General features: G+C 40.8%; 1 protein-coding gene across 6 annotated transcripts in view; it reads left to right on the forward strand.

Annotated features, from left to right (window-relative positions):
- EYA3 (EYA transcriptional coactivator and phosphatase 3) overlaps positions 1-12,050 on the forward strand; it is a 71,315-nt gene that overhangs the window by 15,002 nt on the left and 44,263 nt on the right. For 3 of the 6 annotated variants that reach the window (XM_042793592.1, XM_042793593.1, XM_042793597.1), the window contains exon 1: positions 11,237-12,022. In XM_042793592.1, coding sequence (XP_042649526.1) covers positions 11,849-12,022 — 174 coding nt within the window. In that variant the 5' untranslated portion in view covers positions 11,237-11,848. Of the gene's footprint in view, positions 1-5,344; positions 5,436-6,532; positions 6,628-11,019; positions 11,200-11,236; positions 12,023-12,050 lie in introns of those variants that run through there. The other 3 variants (XM_009964695.3, XM_042793595.1, XM_042793594.1) reach the window with 3 other exon arrangements.

Below are 12,050 nucleotides of genomic sequence, written 5' to 3' on the forward strand. Positions count from 1 at the left end.
TAGGGGAAGCTTAGACTCTTCTGCTGCTGCTTAATTCACATATTCATTGCTATTCATGGTAATGTGCTGCCTATTGAGTAAGTAAGAAGTGGAAATAATGGCATAGATTGCATTATTACACATACAAAACATTATGGCTACTGCTGTAAAAGACAATAAAAAATTGTTCTGTAAATACATTAGCAACAAAAGGAGGGCTAAGGGGAATCTCCAGCCCTGATTGGATGCAGGGGGAAACATAATGACAAAGGCTGAGGAAAAGGCTGAGGTACTTAATGCCTTCTTTGCCTCAGTGTTTAAAAGTAAAACCAGTTGTTCTCAGGGTACCCAACCCCCTGAGCTGGAAGACAGGGATGGGGAGCAGAATGAAGCCTCCATAATCCAAGGGGAAATATTTACTGACCTACACCACTTAGACACGTGCAAGTCTATGGGGCCAGATGATATCCACCCAGGGGATGGTGAGGGAGCTGGCAGAGGTGCTCACCAAGCTACTTTCCATCATCTGTCAGCAGTCCTGGCTCACCCAGGAGGTTTAGCAAATGTGACACCCATCTACAAGAAGGGCCAGAAGGATGATCCGAGGAGCTACAGGCCTGTCAGCCTGACCTCGGTGCCGGGGAGAGTTATGGAGCAGGTCATGTTGAGAGCTGTGACACGGCACGTACAGGATAAGCAGGTGATCAGGCCCAGTCAGCATGGGTTTATGAAAGGCAGGTCCTGTTTGACTAACCTGATCTCCTTCTATGACAAGGTGACCCGCTTAGTGGGTGAGGGAAAGGCTGTGGATGTTGTTTACCTGGACTTTAGTAAAGCCTTTGACACCATTTCCCACAGCATTCTGGAGAAACTGGCTGCTCGTGACTTGGATGGGTGTACTCCTCGCTGGGTAAAAACTGGCTGGTGCCCAGGCCCAAAGAGCTGTGGTGAATGGAGTTGAATCCAGCTGGCAGGAGGTCACGAGTGGTGTTCCCCAGGGCTCAGTACCGGGACCAGTTCTGTTTCATAACTTTACCGGTGACCTGGATGAGGGGATCAAGCGCACCCTCAGTGAGTTTGTGGATGGCACCGAGCTGGGTGGGAGTGTTGCTCTGCCCGAGGGTAGGAAGGGTCTGCAGAGGGGTCGGAACAGGCTGGAGCGATGGGCCAAGGCCAATTGTATGAGGTTCCACAAGGCTGAGGGCTGGGTCCTGCACTGGGGTCACAACCACCCCACACAACGCTACAGGCTTGGGGAAGAGCGGCTGGAAAGCTGCTGGGCAGAAAAGGGCCTGGGGGTGTTGGTGACGTCCGGCTGAAGGTGAGCCAGCAGCGTGCCCAGGTGGCCAAGGAGGCCAGTGGCATCCTGGCTCGTGTCAGGAATAGTGTGGCCAGCAGGGCAAGGGAAGGGATCGATCCCCTGTACTCGGCACGGGGGAGGCCGCACCTCGAAGAGTGGGTTCAGTTTTGGGCCCCTCACTGCAGGAAAGACACTGAGGTGCTGGAGAACAAGTCTTATGAGGATCAGCTGAGGGAACTGGGGGCATTTAGCCTGGAGAAAAGGAGGCTGAGGGGAGACCTGATTGCTCTATTACTACCTGAAAGGAGGGTGTAGTGAGGTGGGTGTTGGTCTCTTCTCCTAAGTAACAAGTGATAGGACAGGAGGAAGTGGCCTCAAGTTGCGCCATGGGTGGTTTAGATTGGATATTAGGAAAAATTTCTTCACCAAAAGGGCTATCAAGCACTGGAACAGGCTGCCCAGGGAAGGGGTTGAGTCACCATCCCCAGGGGTATTTAAAAGACCCATAGATGTGGCACTTAGGGACGTGACTTAGTGTTGGACTTGGCAGTGCTAGGTTAATCGTTAGTCTTGGTGATCTTAAGGGTCTTTTCCAACCTAAATGATTCTGTGATTTTATTTTAACCTTTTGTTTAATAGATGTAATTTCTTTATCCTAACTAAAGTTTTGTTCATAAGGAAAGTGTCTATTTTAAAGTAATATAAAACCATATTCACACAGCTTTTTTCTAATCAGTATAATTACTGCTTTCTGGTTTTATCACAGTATCCTTGACTTTAATTATTTGGAGCTTGAGAGAAGAACTTCCTCAGCCGAAATTTTATATTAAAAGCCAAGGCAGATGGGCTTGAAAAGAACAGAATGAAAGTAAATAGCAGTCTAGCCTGATGCTAATAGTGGGTAGCTTTCAGAAATTATATCTATAGTATCTAGTTCGAGAGAGTCTGACCAAGCTAGACTTTTAATTTTAGGATTTTTAAAACAGGATTTATTGCAAGAAACTGTACATAGCTTGCCAGGGCTTTTAATAGGGTATTATTGGCATAATGATCTTGTGCAGAACAGAAGGCAGGCAACTGATCAGAGTGATTCTGCAGCTCATTCCTCTGCTTTGATGCCTTCTGTTTTGAGGTTTAGATAATGTGTCTCCATAAATTGAGCAAGCAAAATAAAACAACATGCCAAACACTTATGCTTGATATTTTATATTGTTGGTGTTCTGTGCAAATTAGAATTAAACCAGGATGGCTATTCAAAACAAGTCTAGACTAAATAAAAAATGTTTAATTCACATATTACAAAATAGTTTTCATCAGTTAAATAATGAAAACCACCCCATCAAGGCAAAAAAGTACGGTATTTAGCTGGTTTTCAGAAGCATAACAACTCATTTTTCTGGAAATTTCTTTCATTGCTGCAACTCATTTGATAGCTTGTTGCACACTCAGTTACATTTTGTAATGGTTTTCTCATTCACAAGCCCAGTGGCACACAGAAGTATTCTCACCACCAGAATCTACTTTTCAGACCTCACACACACAAATATATAGATGGGAAAAGCGACCAAACCCCAGCTGCCCCTAGCATCAGTCCCCTTTGGGAAGCTGTGGCTTTGCATGGGATGGGGAGCAGAATGGACAGCGGTTGCTGTTCTCATGCCTGGCAGTTGTGTTGGCACCCTGTCATGGGTGCAACCACAGCAATTTGGACTCCCTGTGGAACTGACGGTATCGAAGATCTGCTTTGATATCTCTTCTATTGCTGTTACTTACAGTTTTAAAATGTTCTGTAATAGAAACTGTGTGACAAGCCTATGTGAAGCACTGTCACTTTGAGTTTTATACAAGTTACAAATCTAATTTTGAGATTTTTGATGCCATAAAAAATATGAAAATCAGTGTTGTTTATCTTCAGTTTTTAAAAGTCAAGTCTGTTCATTGCGAGCTGCTTGCGAAGTAAGCTGCTCTGAGGTAGCTCAAGCTGAGCAGGTGAAAGGCACTGCGTTTGTTTTTCGGAAACCCAAGCCCTGTGCAGTGCATCAGCACGTACCTCTCCTCCGGGGCAAGCAGGCGGCTTACAGCACCCAGAGGTGCTCGGGGCTGGCCAGAGGGCAGGCTGTGCTGCCCTGGGGTGGGTGCCTGCCCGAGGGCGGGGGTCGTGTTGGAGGGTGCTCTTAGGGAAACGAGTGCAGCCGGAGCAGCTGCTCCCCAGATCCTCATCCGCGGGGCTTCAGTGCTGAAACTGTCAGCAGCTTCGCTCAGCCTCTCCCTGAGGAGGAGAGAGTCAGGCAGCTCCTCTCCCCAGCTCCATGCTCGCAGAGGTCGTGGCAAGGAAAGGCACTGGCCGGGCTCATGGTCCAAGTGCTTTCCATGCCTGGCCACAAGAAGTTGTGTGAGAGCTCTACAGAACTTGGCAATCGGGTGGGGTGATATAGGTTGAAAGGCTGCAGAGCTATTTGTATATCACTGTGACTTATGTCCTCTTTTTTGCCAAAGTGAAACATAAATAAGATTGTAAAATTGTGGTTTCATTTACTATGGCTGTTGCTGAAAAGGGACATCCTCCTGCCCTGCTTATGTACTCAGCCTGTTCCCCATCCTGCTGGCTCTCCCCAGCATGGGGCTGTGCGAGACCAGAGTTGATCCCACTTAAAGCAGCTTAGCAAAATGGTTGTGCTTGGGTGCCTTTCCCCGCCCTCTTTCTTTTTCTTAGAAGGTCAGATCCCAGATCCAGACTACTGTTCAGCCACACAAGCGCTTTGGTGGCCACAAAGGAAGGGGTGTCAGGTGAGTAAGAGTGGGTTGCTGGAGGCAAGGAGGAGCAGGAGCTCTTCCTTCAGCAGCAGCTTAAACTGTTTGTGATGTAGGAGGCCTTTGCTGGAGAGAGACCCCGTCACTCCTAGCTTGTCAGGCGTACCAGTTAAGTACATCCCTTTCACCCTGAAATGGCTGCTGCTTCTTGCTCTGCCTGCTTCTGTGTAACAACAGCAATGAGCACTAGGTCTTTGTGGGCTGTCTTCTGCCCAAGTTGCCTGTTTCTGGAGGTATCGAGTATTCTTTAGGAAAAGGAGTGAAGCCACCAGAGGTCAAGTTTTCACTTGCTATCTAGGCAAGCAGTTACTGCTCATCTGGTTTGGTTCATTCATTTGCTTCCAGGTGCTACAAGATGCTCTGCTCATTTGGGAAGAGAGTTTTGTTCACAAGTATAGTTAATATGTTCTCATGTGACTCTGGGAATCTTTTTGTCTTTATAGTTATTTAGATCCTTCTCAAAATTAAAGAACTGCTCACTGCTTTTAAACAAAGCATAGAATGGGAAGTTATTGTGGTATGGATCAAAGTGTGATGTGAAATCTTTTTTCATACTGAGGAATTTAGTTTGGGATTTTCCTAAGGAGTTACACAATGAAACAATGTCATATAACAAAAATGAAGGGTGAGGAACAGAACAGGACCCATTGGTATCAATTTCAAATATTCTTGCTGTTTGCCATTGTATTCTATGCTCCTATTCATAATCTTTGAATGACACAGTTTCCCTTCAGTCTTGATTTTTCTCTGTTATTCCTACAAAAAGTAGAAAGGAAATAAGTTTTATATTTAAAATCAAACTGATTAAAACTAATGGCAGAAAAACTAGAATGATGATAGTAATTATTTTGTATACTTTCTTCTGTGCGGTGTGAATGGGGTAATACCAGAAGAACCTGAGTTATTGAAGAGACTTATTGTACATTCAGTTGATTTACAGTTAAAGCAATAAAGGTAAGTAGCTTTGATTAGGGGAGGCAGCCTTGGAAAATACTTAAACCCACAATGAAATTTCACCCTGGCATGTAAGACCTTTACCTGTCCTCAAATAAGGTAGAAGAAATCCTTTGTGTTTTCATGGTTAATAGGAAATTATTCCAGGCTGCAAAGCATCCCTGGACTCGGCACGTGGTGCTCTGCTGCAGGCTGGCTGCATGTGCTAGGAGTTTTAAGTAGGTCTGGCAGGGGCCAGGAGGAGGAAATAGCATTTGTTTTCAGGACACTGGAAAGTTGTTTCTGTTAACTTGTTTAGTCACTTTGCATGGGGACAATTTCATGATGTGAGGGTGACCGAATGCTCCAGACAGGATGGGAAAAAAAAAATATATAGAGGAAGGAGAGCCAGGTAAATGTCCTTTCTCATTTCCACTGAGACTTACAGCAAATCTTTCATGGCTATGGAAGGAGGAATAGGTTGTACCTTAGAACAGAAAGTAGTTGCATTTAATTTCTTCCAAACCACTAAGTGGTTTTCAGCATTTCTTCTAATTTCTGTAATCTAGTTAGGTTTTGCTCTGTGTTCAATAATGCACCTTTGTGCATATGGATGAGACAGCTCTGCTGGGATGGGAGAGGGGGCACTTACTTGCTTTTGGTGCAGTTTAGATAAAGCCTGTCTGAAGAAGTTAGGGTTTATTTTTAATAAACTGGCTCTGAAATGAGAGAGTGAAAGAAGAGCAATGGAATGCATAGATCACACAGTATGTGAACATTGGTCAAACAGAGGGGGAAGGTGTGGAGGACACATATCTTTATCTTTTGATCAGCAAATTATAAAAATTAATCAGGTTGTGAAAGTAATCTGCAAAATTTCCTTTTCATGGCTTAAAAACCCTGAGGGATAGCAGCTTTTTGGTATAGTATAGAAGATCTCTCTGCTAAACGCTACTGGGTTACTTCGCTTCCAAAATAAAGCTTTATTTTATAAATTTTCATCAAACTTCTCTTTTTGAAAGGTGCAATTGAAATAATAAACTTCCTTTGTGAATTTGGCAATAAACAGTACCACATTTAAATGCATTTGGGTGTACAGTCTTGTCCTGATTTTTTTTTTTTTTGTTCATTATATAAATGTTCTAAATTAAAACAGGTTAGATTGAATCACGCTGTTTACTGACCTAGTAGACCAGGCTTGATCATTTAAAGTGTCTTTAAAATCATAGTGCACATGTCTGATTGATACATTAGCTTCTGTAGTCAGTATGGTACAAGTAAATGATGTAGAAATGTGCCACGTGCGTGAAAAATTCTGGATCTTGAAGCTTAAAGCTAAATCCCTTGTTTATGAAATCTTTCCATAAATTAATTTCGTCTTTTACTTGGGTGATAGCAACACGAGTTGAAACCTTGTGGGTGGAATATATAACAATTAATGTTCTCTGATAGCCTAAATGATAAGCCCCCCCAAAAGTACATAAAGCTATGAACACCTTTTTTTGACAGGCTTTGAAGACTGCCGAGGAACACACGATTTGATTCATTTAAGCATTAAAATAGTAATACCCATGGAAGAGCCACAAGACTTACCCGAACAACCAGTAAGTATATTTTTAAAGCCTAAAAATGAACATATAAAACGAATTGGTGATCTCACAAATTCAGTATACAGTTATTTTAATTAATAATGGAAAATAAGGCTTATACTTAGTATATTTATCTAGAGGTGAAAAATCATTTTGCTGTTAGTAAAATGTGTTGTACATTTAATTTATTATAATCATAGAGGCAATAGTAATAAAATGTATAGTTATGTATGCTTAAACTCTGTAATGTTTCTGTATAAGGTAATTACTTGTTACGATCAGAAAACCAGACTATTTCAAGCCTGTTTTAGAGAAATTGAAATCGGTATTTTAATGACAGAACCAGCATGCTGGTTATTACAGTGTATATAGTCTTTAATTCTTCTTGTGCTTGAGATCTTGAAAAGGACCCATGATCCGTCATCTCCATAGGTGGAAAGCATTTTTTTTTAATTCTCAATTTAACAGTGTGTTCAAGTAGGGAAGCATGTCTTAAGTTAAAAATAGCTGTCCAGACATCTTACATATTTGCAATACTGTCTGTATTATCAACAACTAATGATGTCACGTCACAGAAGTTCTGGATAGAGCGATTATTAATACAACATGATAAATTAAATTCGTATAACTAAAACATAATAACATAGGAATTCAGTAAAAAAGTTTGTCGTAATGTTATATTCCCAAATTAAATCTGATGCAGACTCAGTAAGAAATTGCTAAGTTACCTTCAGAGTGAAACTTACTTTAATTTTGGAGACCTTTTCAAATGCACATAAAAATAGAGTAATATGCTGAGGGCAATTTGGTAATGTTCTTATTGAAAGGATTTTAATGCTTTTTTATGTGAGAATTTTGTGTTCTTCGGTTAACTAGTTAGAAAATAAATTGTGAAGATTTATGCAATTTTATGACTTGGGAACAAAGTCGAATGAAATGGAAATGTAATTTACAGTTGGTCAAAATATTGCTTTACACAACATGCAGATTGTATTTCTGAATCAATATGCACAAAATGTGAAACTAATTAGTAAAAACATACAGTTGGAACTCCAGATATTTGTAGAATTTAAAAATGAATTAAATGTATGTATTAAAAAATGAAATATCTGTAATTACATACTTACATAATGAAAACTGTTTTTATAAAATGTTGTTCTTCAGGGCATGAGAGACAGGGTTCAGCTAATTTTCAGTACATGAAAGCATCGTCTGTAAGCAAATTCTGCTGTAATTTTTAGTTGAAGATTTTAATGGTAATTTCTTTTAAGTGTTTCATGCCAGTCATTATTCTGAGACAGAATATGAGACTATATTGATCACAACTAGTAAGTGAGGTGGTATTTTGCACATAATAGCACATTCTTGCAGAAGGAAATGAACAATATTTTTTGTTTTTTTGTTTTTTTTCTTGTAGTAAGACCATTCCTGAAACAAGTGAAGTTTCCTAATTAAAAAAAACAAAGAAAACTGAAGTCAACTCTGCAAAATCCTCTCAGTCTTGTAGCCCAATGTTGATATTGTGCAAACTTTTTTTCTTTCCCAATGATTTTCCTTTTCTTAGTCATGGGAACACGATTAGTATGTTACTTTGAAAAATAATGTTTATGGCAAACCATTGATAACTGAGTCCAGAAAGGAGCCGTTAGAGAAGTCATCAGGCTTTGAGTTCAATGTATGTTACTTAAAAAAAAAAAAAAAAAAAAAAGAAAAAAATCTAGCCACTTTCTCATTTTCTTGTGCGGATATTGACAAATAGGAATTATTGGTCCAAATTTATACAGTGTGTCTTTTCTAAATGAATGTTAGACTTCTCACCCAACATACTAACGCCTGGCATGTTAAACAGGCAGGTCTTTTGTCCCTTTTTTTGGAATGTTTCTTCCCTTTTCAAGTCTGAATTAGAATGGAAAAGTTTCTGTGCACACAGCAGTGCTAGAAAACAGAAACAGACATGGGAAATAAGAGAGCAAAGAGAAGTTTGAGGGAAGATGATGGAAAGTCACCTAACCTTCTCATGACAAAAAAAAGTTACTGATTTATAAATTACTAATCTGGATTAGTTTTTAGAAGTAATAATATATAGTAATCTCTTATTTGTTGAATGCATTATGGATGCATGTAGTTGATTTCTATAATACTTTATTTAATTCTTAATGCTAGAAAATTACAGTAATCTCCTTTTTTATAAGGTATGGGGAACTTGTGTTACACTCATTGCAGACATCCACTGGGTTATTCTCTGTTTGGAATGACTTCTCATATCAGTAACGGCAAGCCAGATTGAGTGGTAGGGAGAGTATGGTTCCAGAAAGACCCAACACTGCCAAAAGTGTAGAAAAAAACCTCGATGGTCTTGTGTTTGGGCTGAGGGTTTTACTTAATTGAAATTGGCAAAGGGGTTGCAATAAAATTCTGCATTCCTGACTTGTATGCAGTCCTTCATTCACAGTGGCATTGCCGCAGTATTAAATGGCTTTGGCAGCATCTGCTCCAACAAGTATTTGCCTTGCTTGCTGGCTAGCTGCGAGTGTGGGATTTCCCCTGGTTCTGCTTGGGCTTTGAAATTAGTCTATGAATATCGGTCTTAGAGTTGGATTCAGTCATAGAGCAACTGTTACCTAGACATCAGGAGGAAAACTTTATTTCTGCTTTGATTCTGACGCTGTAAATACAACTGAACTCCAACAATGGTAGATCAGGGGCAGAAACAGTTTTCCAGCATAAAGAATAATTTGGATTTTCAGTTATAGAAATTTGTGATTTGGGAGCAGGGATCAGCTAGAATGTGTCACCTGACTCTTTTTTTTTTTTTTTTTTTTTTAATGATATAAGCCCAAAACTTGTAGTGAAATAAAAAGATGGAGGTAGTAGCAAAGATGTACCTATAAGACATGTCATTCATTGTAGTACAGCAGAAGAACTTAATTAGATAATGTCTGAAGTTGCTAAAGCTGCAACTTGAATCACTAAGGTTGACCACATCTTTTTCCTTAATTTATTCTCTTTTTCTTTTTTTTCTTATTTTTAAAAAGAGTGAATTCACTTCTGCATGAAAAGTCTTCAAACTGTGATCCTGTCACTTGAGAGGGAACAAAAAACATCTCAGCACCTCTCCAGAGGTTTTCAGAGGGGAACGTGTCTTTAAAGGAGGCGTTTGAAAGGGTTTCAGCAGCCTTTTTGGAGGCTCACGCAGGAGAGGATGAATTAGGTGCCCCATGTAGGGTTTGGGGTTGGAGTGTGATTGTGCAGGGCGCAGCTGGGAGTACAGTGTATCATGGCAGCGCTCTCCTTGTGCCCTGAACTTCATCCTTAAGTTATTGTTACCTGGTGCTGTTCCTGCATTTTGTGACATGTGTCAGGAGAGAGAGAAAATGCTTTCCAAGCCCATGAAAGACTATGTTTAAAACCGTTCCACTTAAATTTGTAGTGTAAATTGCAGTGATTAGTGATGGGTAGAAAATGGTGTTTGTATCCCACTGAAGTTTCAAGATTTTGTAAATGTTATTGCTTAGCATTAAGACACTAGGGAGAATTTCTTTTAAAAATCTGCAGAGATAGGGACTAGCCAAGTCTAGACAGATGAGGCAGGGACATGATAGATTGAAATTCAAAATTGCTGTTTTGCTTGATTTATGCTGCATGCTCACATTGCCTATCTCATGTTCCAGAGTCATTTAAAAAGAGTATGAAACCCTCTCCTGATATTTATTGATTTTTTTTAAATGGACATAACTATTGACTTAAAGGAAAACTCATTTAAAATATTGTTCTCTCTACACATACCAAGAGCACATTTCTGGCAGAGGGGGAAGATCTCCCATCAGAGGAGTACAAGACATGATGGATGGCCTTGTGCTGTAGATACTCACCAAGATAGAAGTTCCAGTCCAGGGACCAAAATAAGCAGATCACCAGAGCAGTGCTTTGAGCTCAAGTCCTGACTATTCAGAGGTGTTTTAGGAACAGCTGTTCCATTCTGGTTGTGATGAAAATGTCAATAAAATTTATGTGTTCTTGTAAAACCTCACTTCTTCTGGGGGGGAGTTGAAGTTTTTTGTTTTGTTTTTTCTTTGGTAAATGAGCTGATTTCTCTGTCCACTTCCCATATTAAAAAAAAAAAACCAACACCAAAACAAACAAACAAAACAAAACAAACAAACAAACAAAAAACTAACCAAACCAAACCACAAAAAATCCAACAAAACCCAAAACTACTGAATTGAAGAAGCCAGAGCTTACTGATTACCTGACTGGAAACAGCAGCATTCTTCCTGTGAAATCTAAAATTCAAGCTGCCAACTCTAAGTTAATTTTTATTTTTCTCCTCAATGTAGTTTTGGTCTGAAGCCATTTACTGCTACTTTTTCTGACGTGATTCATTTTCTTCTGCCTCCTTTCTTTAAGAACCCCGTGGGCAGTTTGGCACCCTGAGCTGTCTGGTGCAGTGTTGGTGGCTGAGGTCCCTGCTCAGGAGCGGGTGGCACGGTCCCAGGGAGGAGCTGAAGCACCTGCTGAAGGACAGAAGGGTGCCGAAATTTGTTGAGGGGCACCATGGATGGGCAGCACCCGTGCTCTGATAACTTGGTACCCAAGGGAGCTGGAGGAACACTAGACTGTTTTCCCTTAGTGTTGTAGGTGGGGAAGACCGATGCAGCTCCTTTAGGCTTTGGACCTTGTTGGCAGTGGGGACCAGTAGTGTGTGTTCCTGGCCAGGCAGGAGAAGGGCTCTGGAGAAGTCTGTGAAGCTGTGGGTCTGAAGAACCACAACAGGAGTTGATGTCAGGTTGAAGTGGTGACTGCCAGAAGATTTGAGGCTGTGTGATATCCAAGCCACTGTACTGCCATAGTCTTTTATCATTGCCTTTGCCTTTTTTGTGTGTGTGATGAGTGCTAATGAGGTTTGTAGTGTTCTGCAATGAAATGTCAGAGGGAATAGTTGCTGGCAAGACTAGTACAGAGGTGATAGCAGACTGAGCTCTAAAATACTGGTGCCATTCATACTGTTCATGCCATTCATACTGTTGCTTACTCTTTTCCCCTTGAACCTTTATCCTTTTTGTACCTCTGCCTCCCATCTCTCTCTACCCAACAGGAATTCACCTGTGTGTTATTAATTTAGTTTTTAAAAAAAAGTTCTGAGCACATTTTGACCTCATGCTCAAGTTGCATTTTCATGGCATTTTATTTATACTCACCTGAGAGGGACAAACTTGAATAACATGATGAGGTGTTTATGCTAGTGGCTTTTATATGTGGCAGCAGTCTTTCTTTCCCTACTGCACCCAAGTTGTGGGGCTGTAATCCCTGCAGCCTGATACCCGACATGTACCTTTCTAGATCCTGTTCAGAGAATAAATGTGCTGAACAGTGCTGTCTGCTGAGTGCCCTCTGGGGACCAGGGAGAGTGGTGAGTGCTGCTGGGTACTGAAGCAGCA

This window comes from Tyto alba, unplaced genomic scaffold, assembly GCF_018691265.1.
Source record: "Tyto alba isolate M040663 unplaced genomic scaffold, T.alba_DEE_v4.0 Super-Scaffold_20, whole genome shotgun sequence".
NCBI classification, from domain to species: Eukaryota; Metazoa; Chordata; class Aves; order Strigiformes; family Tytonidae; genus Tyto; species Tyto alba.